General features: G+C 38.7%; 1 protein-coding gene across 1 annotated transcript in view; it reads right to left on the bottom strand.

The window, feature by feature from the left end:
- Nucleotides 1-1,166: 1,166 nt before the first annotated feature.
- LOC135774981 (E3 ubiquitin-protein ligase TRIM39-like) overlaps nt 1,167-20,382 on the bottom strand; it is a 31,165-nt gene continuing 11,949 nt past the window's right edge. Inside the window, exons 2-7 of the mRNA XM_065285012.2 lie at nt 10,069-10,625; nt 6,876-6,971; nt 6,522-6,755; nt 6,308-6,446; nt 5,100-5,126; nt 1,167-3,951 (exon numbers count right to left, since the gene is read on the bottom strand). Coding sequence (XP_065141084.1) covers nt 3,383-3,951; nt 5,100-5,126; nt 6,308-6,446; nt 6,522-6,755; nt 6,876-6,971; nt 10,069-10,623 — 1,620 coding nt within the window. The 5' untranslated portion in view covers nt 10,624-10,625 and the 3' untranslated portion in view covers nt 1,167-3,382. The remainder of the gene's footprint in view (nt 3,952-5,099; nt 5,127-6,307; nt 6,447-6,521; nt 6,756-6,875; nt 6,972-10,068; nt 10,626-20,382) is intronic.

The raw sequence follows: 20,382 nt of genomic DNA, 5'->3' as shown, positions 1-20,382 counted from the left end.
CAACTATTAATAATAATCTGATACCAGAATAGCAAACAACCAAAGTAGAAATGCTGAAACATGCTTAACCCAGTTTACACCTGTACTCTGTAAAAAGTGAAAAGTTGATTCAACTTAAAAAGTTACTTCAATTGGTAATTTAAAATGTTCACCTAAAGGGAAGCTACATAAACTTACATTTTTTACATGTTATCATTGAAGTATCCAACTTTTCACTTTATACAATATATGATACTTTACCAGATCACTAAGATTATAAACATGTTCAGGTCAATCTGTGTTATATTTCTATAACTTACCTGTAAGTGAATATCAGCTGTGTTCTCTCACAAAACTGAAGAAATATTATGTTGTTAGATTAAAGACAGATAGTTTAGGTAAAACCTCTATCACTGTTAACCAGTTTTACTTTCTCTAATAGTGACTTCATAACCCCACCCATATACACCTGGATGTGAACCAGATCAGATCTATAAACTGTTATTACTGTATAGTCTCTCTATTCGATGTGTACGTGTGTTTATCTGTACTCTGTGTTTTATCAGAAGACACATCATTTACTGTACTGTTAGTACAATTTGTTAAGCTTCTACAGTCCACACCACTATAAGTGAGTTTAGATAAAGAGTCATTTTTAATGTGTGTAAATCAGAGATTTACTCAAAATGTTTTTTTTTTAACATCAACATTTAATAGATTTAATCCAGATATCTTGCCCTTCTGCCTGTTTTAATCCACTATACAAAATTATTGCTGGACAATTTTTCTATTATTTTGTATAAATGCTTTCCAACGAGTTTGTGTTAATAACAGAAGTAATCTAATATTTTTACGCATGCTTTTAATAGTATATTAATGTAAATAGTGTTTTTTATTTTGCTTTATTGAATAAACAGTCTTACATCCTCTTTCTGTGGTTTCACGATGGGAAAAATAAGACAATTGCTACTACTGTTTCATTGTGACTTTAAGTTAAGCCCACATGAAGTACTTTGTATTACTGTGTCCTATTCTATAAGTTATTGACAAATACATCACTACTCCCTCAGAAAACACAGAAAAATGTGCACATTTATTTGAAGGATTATTGCTTTATTAACATTATTGTTTATATAAGTTACACAATAGCATATACATATACATGACACAAGTGAGAAACAAATAGCTTTTTATTTAATAATCACAGTTTAGCTTACTGACTTTGACCCAAATTATACATTTATAGTTTTACATTAATAGTTTACCAGCTTTTATACATTAATATATTGTGTGAGAAATACCCTTTTTATGTTTTGTTCTTAATCTTAGGTCCTAATTTTGATTAAAGCATTCTTATCCCAAGCTCAGAGAAGAGTTCAAAAGTGCTTAAATAAAATAAAGTTATACCAGATGATACTAGCTATTATAATTCAAATGTTATGACTAAATCCATTTTACACTATGTAAAATAAAAGTGCTTCATGATGCCTTTTCTGTCTAAATTGTTCTTTAAAGCACCTTTAACATCTAAAGAACCTTTCTGTTTCACAAAATATTCTTTAAGGTTCTTCAGATAATAAAAATGTATAAACTAATTGGTTCTTAAAGAACCTTTGACCAAATTCTTTGAGAAACTAAAATTTTTTTCTCTATGGCATCGCTGGGAAGAACCTTTTAAGCCCCTTTATTTTTAAGAGTGTATCATGAATAACAATGCTGAATATAGCAACATCACAATTGAGCACAAACATTTCCAGACCTCTCCCAAAATGTACCCTTTGAAATCTGAGTAGAACGAAAGCTTGGTATCATAGCTTATGTTTGCATTAGCGTTCATGTGCTTACTAACTGCTGTGGGTTCACCAAGCATTTTAAAACAGCTGAAAACGCCACCTGGCTGAGGGCACTTGAGAGTAGACATGGGCCGGTTACCGGTTTCAAGGTATATCGAGGTTTTAAAGAGTCATGGTTTCAAATTTTCTGTGACACCATTTCAAGGTACTGTATGAGCTGTGTTTACACAAAATGAATTAAATCATTAAATCATGTAATTAATGTGATGTTTACATTTAATATAATATTTTTTTTAAAATATTATAATTTAAAGGCTTTATTTTTACCTAGCATACACGTTTTACGTTGCTTCAAAATTTAACGTATTGTGTCCAGTTGAAAAGTTGTTGTTTGTTAACGCAGACATAAAAAAATATTTTAGTGTTGCAATGGCAATACCGCAACACAGTTAAACCGTAGTGTTTTTGCATAAGGTTATCATACTGCCAAAATCTCATGCCGGCCCATGCCTACTTGAGAGCGCTTTTGAAGGCATAGTGTTTTCAGATGATTTATAGTTGCTATACACTGGCCTCTTTTGATTATCAAAATATAATATGGTCCAGCGGGCTGTTTTAAAGATATTGCTGTGCCACATCCAGACTACGGGCTGCCAGTAGCTCATCACTGCCCAGGAGTGGACTATAGGGTCGGCAAATGACCCGTATTATCAAGTCCCTTATTTTGAGCCCAATTGATTCCAATTGGAATCCAATCACAAACCCCCTCAAGCACAATCAGTATACATTTAAGAGGGTCATATAATATGATTTTAAGTTTTCTTTTTTTATGTATGGATAAGGTCTGCATAGTTAGAAAGCTCAGTCTCAATTCTGAAGAGATGGCCGATCTAGGCCTGCCTGAAATGCCTCGATCTGTAAATGCGTTTTAATTATTTGTTAAAGTATTTGATGTTGACTCTGCAAAACCACAACTTACAGAACTATGTTAGTTTGTCACCTGTACTGTATGATTAACATGAAGGGGTTAACTTTTTTTACCCTTAGTGCGGGAGTCACAGGTGTTTTGATTTAGATATTAAAGATAACCGTTCAATTAAAGGACAGTGTTAAAAGCATTTTATCACTGAATAAATTAACAAACTATTAAATTAATAAACTATTAATAAACCGTATGTTGCCATGCCATAAGAGTTATGAATTCATATTTAATTAGTCGATTAGATATCGTTTTGACAAATGGCTTAAAACAATACACTGTATAAACAAAACCATACCCGCACTGCTGCGGCAGGCCACCTTTTGTCGCATATTTCAGAGTGACAAGGTTGGCAATCCTACCTAGACTGTAAGAAACATTTATAGTTTTACAAATTCAAAACACAAAAAAGTAAAACATCTCCCTTAAATCTTTGTTTGACCACCTTCAATTTAACAGTGTACCCTAAAATCATCTGTTCATGGGCATCAAGGTCTTACCTTTACCTCTGAATATCTTTAACCTTCATTTTTAGTCTATAATTACAGCAATGGCATCAAAATAACAAACGATTGTCATCAGGAAGCAACATGTACATATTTACCTAATATCTTATTTTTTATCAGTAAATTTACTGATTTTTATTGACAGGTGTAATAATCAATGGTGATGTGTTTTTACCTTTATCATTGTAACATGGGCTAAAAAATGGATAAAGTTTCCCAGTGAAAGATTGATCAGTGAAAGAGTAGATATGGGATCTAGACTTAACTTCATAAAATGAGACCAAACCCTCCTCATAATCCACAAACACACCCACCTTCTGTGGTTTCACCTTCAGAGACAGAGAGACAGAGAAATGTTCAAAAGCTGCATATTCATTTTCATTCCACATCCACACAGTCCAGAATCCATTCATTGGTGTCAGTGTGATCTCTCCCTTCCTGTAAACAGATTCTCTGGCCACACCTAAAATCCAGTCAGTCTTTCCCTTCACCTGAACCTCATAATAAAATCTCCCTGATGAGAATCCCTGCTTTCCCAGGACATGTACAGATGTATCAAACCTTTTTGGGATATCTGGGCTAGACGTCCATAAAGCCCAAACTTTATGCCAAATGTCTCCATATCTCACTTGTTTCTTATCATCAGACAGGATGAGATATGTATTTGCTGTATCAGGATCCAGAGTCACATCCACTGAGAGAGATCAGAAAATATGAATCACAACTTTACAATACAAACACTTTATGATGATGATAATGATTGTGATATTTAATAGTTTTTAATCAAACTGTTACACATGAATAATATGTCAGTATATAATGTAAACTATTGTAGTATATGAGTAAACTATGGAAACCGAGAGAAGACATGCACTATTATCATTTTTGCTTGCTTGTTTTTTTGTGATCAAGACTTAATTTCTCATGATCTCGAGATAACAAAAGTTGTTTTCTCGATTATCACGACTTCATTTCTCGGTATCTCGGGATAACAAAATTTCTCGTTATCCTGACATGATAATCCAAATGTCATAATCTAATTTCCTGTCCATAATATTTAGTGTATTTTGAAGTGGACTGCTAATGCATATGAGTTGGGGTCGCCGTTACCACACACGTAGCTAGCCGATAGACTTAATAAATAAATAAAGTTGGACGCTTCATGTTCCTGAATTTAGGGAACATCTCTAAAGTAATACTGTACACATTTCTATCTTCAATAATATTTAACAGTTTATTTAAATAAATTTCAAAAATCTAAAAAGTGTGAATTATAGCATTGTTGACTTTAAGTCATTCCATTTAAATGCTGTTTAAATTAGAAACGTGCATTATTGAGTAACTTAAAGGGACAGTTCACCTCAAAAATGAAAATTCTGTCATAATTTTCTCACTTTCATGTTGTTACAAACCTGTATACATTTCTTTGTTCTGATGAACACAAAGGAAGATATTTCAAGAAATGTTTGTAACCAAAGCATTTGTGGACCCCATTCACTTCCATAGTATTATTTTTTCCTACTTTGGAAGTGAATGGGGTCCACGAACGGTTTGATTACAAACATTTTTTTAATATCTTCCTTCGTGTTCATTAGAACATAGAAATGTATGCGAGTTTGTAACAACATGAGAGTGAGAAAATTATGACAGAATTTTCATTTTTGGGTGAACTATCCCTTTAAAGACGGTCCCTAAATTCACCACTGTAAAATTGTAAATATTGACAAATCTATTTCAGCTTGAGCGAATCTCTGATCCAAGTAAAATCTAATTTGTTCATCCATGCTAATTTAGCAAATTATGCTTTTGCTGTTTAGAAACAAAACAGATGTTACACTGTACCTGCATACTGCTGCATCCTCTTCAACACTGTACAAACAAATGACAATAAAACATCACGTTTCTGACATGTGTTGGTAATATTTTTGTTTCATGCAAATGCTGTTTTCTTAAAGCTGGATTTTAATTGTTTACATGGTTTTTATATAATTAACGGTTGATTTAGTAATTCTTACAACAGCATTTTTTAATATGACATTGTGTGTTGTTGTTGTTTCATTGGTTTTGGGTTTGGGGCCCCCACAATACAAGTCCACTTAGGGCACCCATTTGGCAGGCAGTGGCACTGTTCACTCCTACCAGTTCCCTCAAAGCCTCTAGAAAGTTTACTTATAACTCACAGAACAACCTTCAAAACAGCAGACAATCTGTTTTCGAAAAACCCTACTGTCTGTTGTTGACAACCCACATCAGAAAGAGCCAACCCCATGTCATCTGTCCTTATCTTCCTCAAAATTCTTGCTGCTGCCTCTCACACAGTGAACCACAGTGATCATCTCAGAGGCTGTTACACGTCGGATTAAGATGCATTTTGGTTGGTCAGATCACAGGTGGATGACGCTAAATACAGGTAACGGGGTATGAAACGTTTTGAGCTTGTCCACTTTCAACCACATTCAGAGGTAGATGAAAACACATTCAAACACATTGTGGTGTAGACACGCATGTGGTTGAATGTGTTTGAGCAGCCATAAAATACCAGCCACTCTTTAACTTCTAACATAAACCCACAGTGTTCAGCACGGTGTTTAGGTTTTTGTTAATACAACTGAGGCGATTGAACTCTGCCTCTTTCATTATTGTTTAATTTTGTGAGCGTGTGAAAGTTGCAAGTGCTTATTTGATCAATTGCTCTAAAATATATATATAAAAAAAACATGTACAGTACATGTACAAAACATTGTGCAGCATGTTTACTAACAACACAAGCAGTGGACTCAAACATGATATTAGTGCAAATCAATTCAAACCCATAATTTCTCCCCTTAAGAGAGCCCCTTCCATGATGCAAATTTCCGCGTAATGTCTCTAATGACTAGAATTTCACATGCAAATGAAGCGAGTGAACGCAAATGTTTAAGTGTCCAACTACGTGCGAATAGTGCGTTTTTGGCGCCTCTACCGCAGCTGGAGGGAATGCACCAACAAGACATACATAGATTAGTTCTCTTCAAAATAATCTCTGTACAGTCTATTTTATCTTCACATACCAGCTTGACTGAGTTTCTCATGTAGAGTCTCCTGCAGTTCAGTCAGAGATCTCCTTATCTTCTCCACACTCAGATGACTCTTCATACTGATCTCAGGCCAGTTCTTGTAGATTAACGGCCTGCACAAGGATGAGTAAATCTACAGCAAGAGAGAAAATAACATCAGCATGGAGAAAATCACAGAAGAGATAAACTTCATGAGAGATTCAGTGACCTGTAGAAGATGTAAATGATCTTCAGTGTTTGTGATCTTCTCCAGCTCAGTGTTTCTTCTCTTCAGCTCAGTGATCTCCTGCTTCAGATCTTTAATGAGATCTTCATCCTGTTTCTCTGCTGCTTTCTGCTTCTCCTCCATCATCTTCATCAGTTCAGACTGACTTCTCTCAATGGATTGGATGAGATCAGTGAAGATCTTCACACTGGCTGCTTTATCCTTCTCTGTGTTTCTCTGATCAATCATGCCAGTAAACAATTTATAATTTAATGTTAAATTCAACCACTTTATTTACAAATCAAATAAAACATGATACACCAAACATTAAACTTTTTTAGTAGTTTTTAAACTCACTCTTCTGAGTTCTGCTGAATGTTTGATATCTTGAATCTTCTCGATTCTTTCTTGAATCTTCTGCTGCACATCTGTCTGTGTCTTCAACAGCTCAATCTATAGAAAAAACAACACAGATACATTTGATCATAACACTGATTCCAACCGATCCATCCAACCCATATGATTGTTTAGGTCATTTGTCTATCCCCCCAAATATGGCACAAAGATCTGTTTACTTAATTAGTGTCTCTACCGGCAGCAAGTGAAACTTAATAGGGTATTACATTATTTGGGTATCATTTTGCAATGAGGACATATACTGGTCATGAATTACAGAAACTGAACCAAGATGCAAATAGAAGGTGAAACAAGACTTATTGAACAAAACAAGGGAAATTAAAACCCACAACCCTGCTGAAAAATCCAGCATTAAACCAGCATGGACCAGCATGGAAATTATGCTGGTTTAGCTGGTGGTCACCAGCATACCAGCACCAAAACACAACATATGCTGGTATGACCAGCATGGGATGCTGGTGCTAATGCTGGTTTAGCTGTTGCTAATGCTGGTTTGATGCTGGTTTAGCTGGTGCTAATGCTGGTGGTGATGCTGGTTTGATGCTGGTTTAGCTGGTGTTCATTAGCAAACCAGCACCAAAACACAACATATGCTGGTCTTGCTGGTATGCTGTTTTTTTTTCAGCAGGGAAGGGGGTAAAACTACACACCAAAGCAACTTGACAATGAACTTGACTAATACTTCACTACAGCTGCAAGACTTTACACCTTACACATGAACTTTACCAAACGAACCAATACAGGACAGCAAACACAATGGTATTAAATAAGGGAACAAATCAAGAGGGGAACAGGTGACATGAATCAAACAATAGTGGGATGATTATGAGGAAACGAGGGGACGGGGTCAGGAGACGAGACAGAAAGCACATGGCTAGAATAAACAAAGCCAGTGCTTTCACACAAAACATGCTTGTCATGATCCTGCCTCAAGACTAATAATAAAACAAGGACAAGAGGGCAGAATCATGACATACTGGGATATGATTTTTAATTTAGACTTTCAGGACTAATTGTATTTATAATACACATTACACTATTCAGGCATTTTGAGCATATAACACCCATTCATTTATTATATACAGTAATATGACACTGTGTACAAAACTGAATATTACAAGTCTACCGAGGTCAACAATCAGTTTATACAAGGAAAAGATGCAAAAGCGATCACTATCTGCTGTAAATCTCAGATCTGGTGCACGTTCAAGCTCAAACCGGTGTGCAACATTTTGCTACGGTTTCCGGGTTGAACTATATGTTTCATGGAAACTGATGGAAACTGTGTGCAACAGGTTTATTCTGATGTTCTGCATCTCTTAAAGAATATATTTGGCAGTAGACCTTGTTCTGTAAATACCAATGTAACAGATTAAGCCATACGAAAATTAACCATTTTTTGTGGTAAAACTGTAGTAACCTTTTTTTGTGTATTGATTACTATTAGCAAAACTAATGGTTTTACTACAGTAATAGTTTAACTACGGTTTTTGAAAACCATTGTTTAACCATGTTTTTTTGTAAAACCATGGATATTTTTTGTAAGGGAAGGGCTTTTCAGAAAACACTTGTCGATGTTATAATCAGGAAGTATTTTGATGAGTGTCACAGTAATGTTTATCTGGCATATATGTACAGATAATACAATGTGTTTTTAGTTAACATTTTTTTTTATATGTACATTTAAGCAGAGGCAGTGAATGGGTTTAAAGGTGCTGACAAGGCCCCCTCACAAAGTTGCTTAGGGCCCCCAGAAGCCTACAGTAGGATCGGCTCTGGGGTTAGATGATCAAACATATCTTTTTAACCATAAATGGTTATGAACCCATTTCTAATTAAATGAATGCAAAAAATTATTGTTTTCAAAAATATTAACTTCAGAAGACCTGAATTTTTACTGAGCTGGAAAATACCAACATTTTGCTTTTTTGATCCACAGAGGAAATACATTATTGAGCAGTGCTTTAAGTGGCCCAAAAGAGGTGCCGGTACTCTATTTTTTATATTTTTTATTTTTTGCTGACTCGACTCCTTTTTTGAAGGGGTTTTATATTCAGCAGTCAACAGACGACCTTGTAAAAAATAATAAATCCTTTTATAAGTTTGTGGATTTGCTTGAGCTAGAAATAGTTACTGAACATAAATAAAATGTGCAAAAGGATTTTGAAAAAATACCATTAGAAAGGAAAGAGCTACTGTAGAGCTTTTGAACATAAATAAAATGTGCAAAAGGTAGATATGTGAGTAAAATGTGGCATTGTTAAATGCTAAAACTAGTTGTTCAGATAGAAAGAGCTTGAAAAAAAAAACTTTAAAATGACACCAAGACCAACTCTAAAGTCATTTATTTTGTCCCATTGTTTTCCATTTTGCGGGTGGTAAAACTACTGTGCACGTCGTTCAAATTCATTGAAATTTCGTTCACTTGTAGTTTAGCAATTAAACGAAATGTATATTACAATTTCAAGAATGTTTTCTGCACATCGCCTGAGGAAATCCGAAGTTGCGTCGAGGGGAACCAAACTGACAGCCGCGACAGCGGAGATTATCACGTACCTACAAAAGGGTATTGGAGAAAGCTTTGCGTCTGACCTGCAGCTATCATTCTGGCTTGGTGGGATGTCAGTCAGCGAGTCCTCTGATTCTGACCTTGTTCTTTTACTACTCAGAGTCTAAAACCAGGAGGGCATAGGATATTAAGTGTTCATTGTATTTTCATTTTAACCGAGCAGATATGGTTGCGCGTTTCAAACACAAACACACACCTCTCCAGTCCAGAGCACGTTGACGCTAACTGACCGACGCATGCGCTTTTAACTTGAAAACGCAAGGGTGTATGGGTAATGTAGTCTCAGTCTCTGCTCTCGGTGTGACGAATTAGGAAGCGTACATTAAGGGCGCTCTGAAAAGCCGCAGCGCAGCCAAAGGATTAAATTAAACCTCTGTTTTTAAACAGATGTGCAAATGAGCGTTCCGGTACGCTAAAAGCACGTTCTGGGCGCACGGAGAGGTGGTGGTATGCTCAAGAGCTATTTTTGGAAGTGGCGGTACTGAGTACCGGGGCGTTCCGGCCCACTTAAAGCACTGTTTCTGAGTGAACAATTTCTTTAATGTCGTTTAATGTAATGTTTACCTTTTTCTCGTTACTCTCCTCTTCTAAAGTCACAGTGTTGTGATTCTTGTGATCTCCATCAGTACAGGACAGACATACATATGTCCGATCCTCTCTACAGAAGAGCTCCAGAGGTCTCTCATGTTTCAGACATATATAATCCTGCAGATTATTCACGGGATTAATTCGTTTGTGTTTCTTTAAACCTGTCACTCTCCTATGAGGCTCCAGATGAATTTCACAGTAAGAGCTCTGACACATCAGACAGGACTTCACAGCCTTCAGTTTTACTTTCTCACAGATTTCACAGAGGACTTCAGGTTGTTTCTCTCCAGTTTTCTTTTTATGTTCATCCACAAGATTTCTGAGTGTTGTATTAATCTTGAGTTTAGGTCTCTGCTTGAATGTTTCTTTACAGTTTGGACACCTGCAGTAATGACTGTTTTTGTCCCAGTGTGTATTCAAGCAGATCTTGCAGAAGTTGTGTCCACATGGAGTGCTGACTGGATCACTGAACAAATCCAGACAGATCGAACATTTAAGCTCCTCAGTCATTGGATCACTGGTGTATGGCATCACTGCAATACAACATAATGAAATTATGTGTCTTATTCTTATAGACTTATAGTTTATTGATTGGGCTGAGTTTGTAAACAAAATATAAAAAATGGGTCAAATAAATTTTTTCAAATTCAGAATTTTACTTCAGATGATGAAAGAAAAGCAGCCAATTAATGTCCAGAATACATAAGAACATCTTTAAGTGATAATTCACCCAAATTTTTTTTTTTATGTTCATCAGCTTACTTCAGGCTTGTTTTTCAAGTTTTTTTTTTTTCAGTAGAACACAAATATAAGGTAACGCTTTAGATTACAGCCCGGAAAGTAATGAGTAAGTACAGGGAATTTACAGCGTATGTTTCTGTAATTACAGTTTACTTATGAAGTACGTACGTGTAATTATAAGGGAACAATTTATAATATTTGGGGAATAAAAGGGTAACAACCAGGAAAAATACAAATAATATATGCAGTAAAGTACTGCGTAAGTACAGCGAATTTACAGCATACATTTCTGTAATTATAGTGTACTTATAAAGTACATACGTGTATTTTTAAGGGAACAATTTATAATATTTTCGGAACAAAGGGGTAACAAGCAGAGGTGGAAAGAGTACTGAAAATTTGTACTCAAGTACAAGTACAAGTAGTTGCTAAAATAATACTCAATTACAAGTAAAAGTACTGGTGTTAAAAATGTACTTAAGTAAAAGTACAAAGTACCCCTCTTAAAAACTACTCAAGTACAAATTACTTTTTAGCCGGTGATATTTATTGAATAAACATTAAATCCATTGAATGAAATCAGAAAATGAATGGATTAAAATCAGGCAATTTGTGTTTTATACGAATAAACGCATAGTACAGGAATTTTGTCTGTTTAAAGAATGTTAAATGATTTTAACAGCAGCTATTATTATTATTTTTATTACAGTGCATTGAAAATGCGCTGTACTGTTCTTACTGGGCTTTTTATTATTATTATTACAGTGCATTGAAAATGCGCTGTACTGTTCTTACTGGGCTTTTTATTATTATTAGTGGTGCTTGCATTTATGCAAGGCATCACTATTACTATTCCTCAGGGATATTATTATTAGTGGTGCTTGCATTTATGCAAAGCATCACTATTATTATTGCTCATACTTATTAGTGGTGCTTGCATTTATGCAAAGCATCACTATTACTATCTTGCATACTTATTATTATTATTATTATTATTATTATTCTTCTTTTTCTGGACACTTTTTCGGCGCGTAACTCGTCCCGCACGCTTTGTCGTAGACCCATAAATTAGGGCTCAAATCGACCGGCTTATTGAGGAGAGGTGTGCTATGACTTTTATAAGCGATCGGGTGCAGGATTTCTGAAAGGGGGGCGAAAAACCACCCAAAAAATCCCATTGACTTAACATTGCGCCCAACTTTGACGAGTCATAGCTCCGCTCGAGGATTTTGTAGAAACATGTGGGTTACAACATTTGAAGAGGGTGGTAGGCTCTGTAAGAACATGGATCACAATGGGGTGTAAGTTGTACCCCTGGGGTGTAAGAGGTGCCCAAATGTGCCCCAATGAAAAGTCAATGGGGCAAAATCCCATAGACTTACCATTGCAAAAATTTTGACGGGTCATAGGTCCGAGCCAGGATTTCATAGAAACATGTGGGTTACTAAATTTGAAGAGGGTGCTAGACTCTGTCAGGACGTCCCCCATAATGGGGTGTAAGGTTACCATAGCAACCATTTTGGGCACCCTAGCAACCTATACCATAGACTGCCATTATAAAATGCCCGGATGGATATCTTTGCACCACAGTGTCATAGAGACATGGGGGTGGGCTCATTTTACTCAGGCATCCAATCAGTCTCTCAGGATCCTTACAGACTTACTAAGCCACGCCCCTAGCAACCACTTTTGAGCACCCTAGCAACATAAAATACAAACAGTTATATCTCGGCATCAGAACATCGTAAAGACACGGGGGTTGGACCGTTTTACTTGTGACTAGGGGTGTAACAATTGGGCACATCATTGGCCACTCCCAAGCCACGCCCCTAGCAACCAAATACAGTACCCTAGCAACAGAGTAAACAAAGCCTTATATCTCCACATCAGAACATCGTAGAGACATGGGGGTTGGACCGTTTGACTCATGACTCGGAGGGTAATCACTAGTGGATGCCATTTTTTTCCTTAGCAACCAAATACAGTACCCTAGCAACAGAGTAAACAAAGCCTTATATCTTCGCATCAGAACATCGTAGAGATACGGGGTTTGGACCGTTTGACTCGTGACTCGGAGGGTGATCACTAGTGGATGCCATTTTTTCCCCTAGCAACCAAATACAGTACCCTAGCAACAGAGTAAACAAAGCCTTATATCTCCGCATTAGAACATCGTAAAGACACGGGGGTTGGACCGTTTTACTTTTGGCTTGGAGTATAATCATAAATTGTCCCCCGAAACTTGCCACGGCAAGCACCACTCACATTTTCTTCAGGAAATGTACCTATCTAGTTATTATTATTATTCTTTTTCTGGACACTTTTTCGGCGCGTAACTCGTCCCGCACGGTTTAACATAGTCCCATGAAAGAGGGCTCAAATCGACCGGATTATTGAGGAGAGGTGTGCTATGACTTTTATAGGCGATCGGGTGCAGGATTTCTGAAAGGGGGGCGAAAAACCACCCGAAAAATCCCATTGACTTAACATTGCGCCCAACTTTGACGAGTCATAGCTCCGCTCGAGGATTTTGTAGAAACATGTGGGTTAGAACATTTGAAGAGGTTGGTAGGCTCTGTAAGAACATACATGACATTGGGGTGTAAGTTGTACCCCTGGGGTGTAAGAGGCACCCGAAAATTCCCATTGACTTAAAATGGGGCAGGAAACATGCCCATATAAGGGAATAAAGCAGTTCCAGATGGAATATCTTTGCTTTACAGTGTCGTAGAGATAAGTGGGTGGGCTCATTTTACTCGGGCATCCAATCAGTCTCTCAGGATCATCCCAGAGCTATTAAGCCACGCCCCTAGCAACAATTTTGGGCACCCTAGCAACATCTCCCATAGACTGCCATTATAAAATGCCCAGATGGATATCTTTGCACCACAGTGTCATAGAGACATGGGGGTGGACTCATTTTACACAGGCATCCAATAAGTCCCTCAGGATCCTTTCCTAGGTATTAAGCCACGCCCCTAGCAACCACTTTTGAGCACCCTAGCAACATAATAAACAAAGTCTTATATTTCTGGATCCGAACATCATAGAGACATGGGGGTTGGGTGTTTGGGTCATGTTAGCTTCATGCTAGCTTCATGCTAGGTCATACTAGCTTCATGCTAGTTTCATGCTAGCTTTATGCTAATTTCATAATATATCTTGCTAACTTCATGCTAAATAATGTTAGCATCATGCTAGCTTGATGCTTATTTATGTTAGCATCATGCTAGCTTCATGCTAATTTATGTTACCATCATGCTAGCTTCATGCTAATTTATGTTAGCATCATGCTAGCTTCATACTAATTCATGTTAACATTATGCTAGCTTCATGCTTCTTCATTTTAGCATCGTGCTAGCTTCATGCTAATTCATGTTAGCATCGTGCTAGCTTCATGCTAATTCATGTTAGCATCGTGCTAGCTTCATGCTAATTCATGTTAGCATCGTGCTAGCTTAATTCTAATTCATGTTAACATCATGCTAGCTTTATGCTAATTCATGTTAGCTTCATGCTAGCTTTATGTTAATTCATGTTAGCATCATGCTAACTTCATGCTAATTCATGTTAGCTTCATGCTAATTCATGTTAGCATCATGGTAGCTTCATGCTAATTCATGCTAGCTTCATGCTAATTCATGTTAGCATCATGCTAGCTTCATGCTAATTCATGTTAGCATCATGCTAGCTTCATGCTAATCATGTTAGCTTCATGCTAATCATGCTAGCTTCATGTTAGCTTCATGCTAATCATGTTAGCTTCATGCTAATCATGCTAGCTTCATGTTAGCATCATGCTAATCATGCTAGCTTCATGCTAATCATGCTAACATCATGCTAGCTTCATGCTAATCATGCTAACATCATGCTAGCTTCATGTTAATCATGTTAGCTTCATGCTAATCATGCTAGCTTCATGTTAGCATCATGCTAATCATGCTAGCTTAATGCTAATCATGCTAACATCATGCTAGCTTCATGCTAATCATGCTAGCATCATGCTAGCTTCATGCTAATCATGTTAGCTTCATGCTAATCATGCTAACTTCATGTTAGCATCATGCTAGCTTCATGCTAATCATGCTACCTTCATGCTAATAATGCTAACATCATGCTAGCTTCATGCTAATCATGTTAGCATCATGCTACCTTCATGCTAATCATGCTAGCTTCATGCTAGCTTCATGCTAATCATGGTAGCATCATGCTAGCTTCATGCTAATCATGCTAGCATCATGGAAGCTTCATGCAAATCATGCTAACATCATGCTAGCTTCATGCTAACTTCATGCTAATCATGTTAGCATCATGCTAGCTTCATGCTAGCTTCATGCTAATCATGCTAGCTTCATGTTAACTTCATGGTAATCATGCTAGCTTCATGCTAACCTCATGCTAACTTCATGGTAATCATGCTAATGTTAATCATGCTTAATGTTAATCATGCTAGCTTCATGTTAGCTTCATGGTAATCATGCTAACTTCATGCTAACTTCATGCTAATCATGCTAGCTTCATGCTAATCATGCTCGCTTCATGCTAATCATGCTAGCTTCATTATCTCCACATCAGAACATCGTAGAGACACAGGGGTTGGACCGTTTGACTCGTGACTCGGAGTGTAATCATTATGGGATGCCTATTTTTTCCCTAGCAACCAAATACAGTACCCTAGCAACAGAGTAAACAAAGCCTTATATCTCCGCATCAGAACATCGTAGAGACATGGGGGTTGGACCGTTTGACTCGTGACTCGGAGTGTAATCATTATGGGATGCCAATTTTTTACCTAGCAACCAAATACAGTACCCTAGCAACAGAGTAAACAAAGCCTTATATCTCCGCATCAGTACATCATAGAGACATGAGGGTTGGACCGTTTGACTTTTGCCTTGGAGTATAATCATAAATTGTCCCCCGAAATTTGCCACGGCAAGCACCACTCACATTTTCTTCAGGAAATGTACCTATCTAGTTATTATATCTTATTATTCTTATGTCTGCACACTTTTTCGGCGCGTAACTCGTCCCGCACGGTTTGCCACAGTCCCATGAAAGAGGGCTCAAATCGACCAGATTATTAAGGAGAGGTGTGCTATGACTTTTATAAGCGATCGGGTGCAGGATTTTCGAAAGGGGGGCGAAAAACCACTTGAAAATTCCCATTGACTTAACATTGGGCCGAACTTTGACGGGTCATAGCTCCGCTTGAGGATTTTGTAGAAACATGTAGGTTACAACATTTGAAGAGGGTGATAGACTCTGTAAGAACATACATCACATTGGGGTGTAAGTTGTACCCCTGGGGTGTAAGAGGCACCCGAAAATTCCCATTGACTTATAATGGGGCAGGAAACATGCCCATATAAGGGAATAAAAAAGTTCCAGATGGGATATCTTCGCTTTACAATATCGTAGAGACATGGGGGTGGGCTCATTTTACTCAGACATCCAATCAATTTACCAGGATAGTCCCAGAGCTATTAAGCCACGCCCCTAGCAACCACTTTTAAGCACCCTAGCAACATAAAATTCAAACAGTTATATCTTGACATCAGAACATCGTAGAATCATGGGGGTTGGACCGTTTTACTCATGACTCGGAGGGTAATCACTGGCCGCATCATTGGCCACGCCCAAGCCACGCCCCTAGCAACCAAATTGGAGCACCCTAGCAACCGAATAAACAAATCCTTATTTCTCCGCATCAGAACATCGTAGAGACACGGGGGTTGGACCATTTTAATTGTGACTCAGAGCGTAATAACTTGCGACATCATTGGCCACTCCCAAGCCACGCCCCTAGCAACCAAATTGGAGCACCCTAGCAACCGAATAAACAAATCCTTATTTCTCCGCATCAGAACATCGTAGAGACACGGGGGTTGGACCATTTTACTTGTGACTCAGAGCGTAATAACTTGCGACATCATTGGCCACTCTCAAGCCACGCCCCTAGCAACCAAATATGAGCACCCTAGCAACCGAATAAACAAAGCCTTATATCTCTGCATCAGAACATCATAGAATCACGGGGGTTGGACCGTTTTACTCGTGACTCGGAGGGTAATCACTGGCCGCATCATTGGCCACTCCCAAGCCACGCCCCTAGCAACCAAATTGGAGCACCCTAGCAACCAAATAAACAAACCCTTATTTCTCGGCATCAGAACATCGTAGAGACACGGGGGTTGGACCATTTTACTTGTGACTCAGAGCGTAATAACTTGCGACATCATTGGCCACTCCCAAGCCACGCCCCTAGCAACCAAATATAGTACCCTAGCAACAGAGTAAACAAAGCCTTATATCTCCGCATCAGAACATCGTAGAGACATGGGGTTTGGACCGTTTGACTCGTGACTCGGAGGGTAATCACTAGTGGATGCCATTTTTTTCCCTAGCAACCAAATACAGTACCCTAGCAACAGAGTAAACAAAGCCTTATATCTCTGCTTCAGAACATCGTAGAGACACGGGGGTTGGACCATTTTACTTGTGACTCGGCATGTAATCACTAGTGTGTGCCATTTTTTTCCCTAGCAACCAAATAAAGTACCCTAGCAACAGAGTAAACAAAGCCTTATATCTCCACATCAGAACATCATAGAGACACAGGGTTTGGACCGTTTGACTCGTGACTCGGAGGGTAATCACTAGTGGATGCCATTTTTTCCCCTAGCAACCAAATACAGTACCCTAGCAACAGAGTAAACAAATCCTTATATCTCTGCTTCAGAACATCGTAGAGACACGGGGGTTGGACCATTTTACTTTTGGCTTGGAGTATAATCATAAATTGTCCCCTGAAATTTGCCACGGCAAGCACCACTCACATTTTCTTCAGGAAATGTACCTATCTAGTTATATTTTATTCTTATGTCTGCACGTTTTTTCGGCGCGTAACTCGTCCCGCACGGTTTGCCGTAGTCCCATGAAAGCGGGCTCAAATCGACCGGTTTATTGAGGAGAGGTGTGCTATGACTTTTATAAGGGATCGGGTGCAGGATTTCCGAAAGGGGGGCAAAAAATCACCCAAAAAATCCCATTGACTTAACATTGCGCCGAACTTTGACGGGTCATAGCTCCGCTCGAGGATTTTGTAGAAACATGTGGGTTATAACATTTGAAGAGGGTGGTAGACTCTGTAAGAACATACATGACATTGGGGTGTAAGTTGTACCCCTGGGGTGTAAGAGGAGCCCGAAAATTCCCATTGACTTATAATGGGGCAGGAAACATGCCCATATAAGGGAATAAAACAGTTCCAGATGGGATATCTTTGCTTTAGAGTGTCATAGAGATAAGTGGGTGGGCTCATTTTACTCGAGCATCCAATCAGTCTCTCAGGATCATCGCAGAGCTATTAAGCCACGCCCCTAGCAACAATTTTGGGCACCCTAGCAACATCTCCCATAGACCGCCATTATAAAATGCCCAGATGGATTTCTTTGCACCACAGTGTCATAGAGACATCGGGGTGGGCTCATTTTACTCAGGCATCCAATCAGTCTCTCAGGATCCTTACATAGGTATTAAGCCACGCCCCTAGCAACCACTTTTCAGCACCCTAGCAACATAAAATTCAAACAGTTATATCTCAGCATCCGAACATCGTAGAGACATGGGGGTTGGACCGTTTGACTCGTGACTCAGAGTGTAATCATTATGGGATGCCAATTTTTTCCCTAGCAACCAAATACAGTACCCTAGCAACAGAGTAAACAAAGCCTTATATCTCCGCATCAGAACATCGTAGAGACACGGGGGTTGGACCGTTTGACTCGTGACTCAGAGTGTAATCATTATGGGATGCCAATTTTTTCCCTAGCAACCAAATACAGTACCCTAGCAACAGAGTAAACAAAGCCTTATATCTCCCTATCAGAACATCGTAGAGACACGGGGGTTGGACCGTTTGACTCAAGACTCCGAGTGTAATCATTATGGGATGCCAATTTTTTCCCTATCAACCAAATACAGTACCCTAGCAACAGAGTACACAAAGCCTTATATCTCCGCATCAGAACATCGTAGAGACACGGGGGTTGGATCGTTTGACTCGTGACTCGGAGGGTAATCACTAGTGGATGCCATTTTTTTCCTTAGCAACCAAATACAGTACCCTAGCAACAGAATAAACAAAGCCTTATATCTCCGCATCAGAACATCGTAGAGACAAGGGAGTTGGACCGTTTGACTCGTGACTCAGAGTGTAATCATTATGGGATGCCAATTTTTTCCCTAGCAACCAAATACAGTACCCTAGCAACAGAGTAAACAAAGCCTTATATCTCCGCATCAGAACATCGTAGAGACATGGGGGTTGGACCGTTTGACTCGTGACTCAGAGTGTAATCATTATGGGATGCCATTTTTTTCCCTAGCAACCAAATACAGTACCCTAGCAACAGAGTAAACAAAGCCTTATATCTCCGCATCAGAACATCGTAGAGACACGGGGGTTGGACCGTTTGACTCGTGAATCAGAGTGTAATCACTAGTGGATGACACTTTTTTTCCCTAGCAACCAAATACAGTACCCTAGCAACAGTGTAAACAAAGCCTTATATCTCCGCATCAGAACATCGTAGAGACACGGGGGTTGGATCGTTTGACTCGTGACTCGGAGGGTAATCACTAGTGGATGCCATTTTTTTCCTTAGCAACCAAATACAGTACCCTAGCAACAGAATAAACAAAGCCTTATATCTCCGCATCAGAACATCGTAGAGACAAGGGGGTTGGACCGTTTGACTCATGACTCGGAGGGTAATCACTAGTGGATGCCATTTTTTCCCTAGCAACCAAATACAGTACCCTAGCAACAGAATAACCAAACCCTTATATCTCCGCATCAGAACATCGTAGAGACACGGGGTTTGGACCGTTTGACTCGTGACTCGGAGTGTAATCACTAGTGGATGCCAATTTTCTCCCTAGCAACCAAATACATTACCCTAGCAACAGAGTAAACAAAGCCTTTTATCTCCACATCAGAACATCGCAGAGACACGGGGGTTGGACCGTTTGACTCGTATCTCGGAGTGTAATCACTAGTGGATGCCAATTTTTTCCCTAGCAACCAAATACAGTACCCTAGCAACAGAGTAAACAAAGCCTTATATCTCCGCATCAGAACATTGTAGAGACACGGGGGTTTGACCGTTTGACTCGTGACTCTGAGTGTAATCACTAGTGGATGCCAATTTTCTCCCTAGCAACCAAATACAGTACCCTAGCAACCGAATAAACAAAGCCTTATATCTTCGCATCAGAATATCGTAGAGACATGTGGGTTGAATTGTTTTACTTTTGGCTTGGAGTATAATCATATATTGTCCCCCGAAATTTGCCACGGCAAGCACCACTTCACATTTTCTTCAGGAAATGTACCTATCTAGTTATTATTATTATTCTTCCAACCAAATTTCCGCAATTAATACGGCTCGAACCGCTTAACTTAGAAACTTCATTCAAACTCTCAAACGTGCGGACTATTCGGGAATAGTGTGCTATGACTTTTATAAGCGATCGGGGGTACGG

The sequence above is a fragment of the Paramisgurnus dabryanus genome, chromosome 19, assembly GCF_030506205.2.
Source record: "Paramisgurnus dabryanus chromosome 19, PD_genome_1.1, whole genome shotgun sequence".
NCBI classification, from domain to species: Eukaryota; Metazoa; Chordata; class Actinopteri; order Cypriniformes; family Cobitidae; genus Paramisgurnus; species Paramisgurnus dabryanus.
Note: the sequence above shows the minus strand (reverse complement) of the source record. Positions and strands in the feature narration are given on the sequence as shown.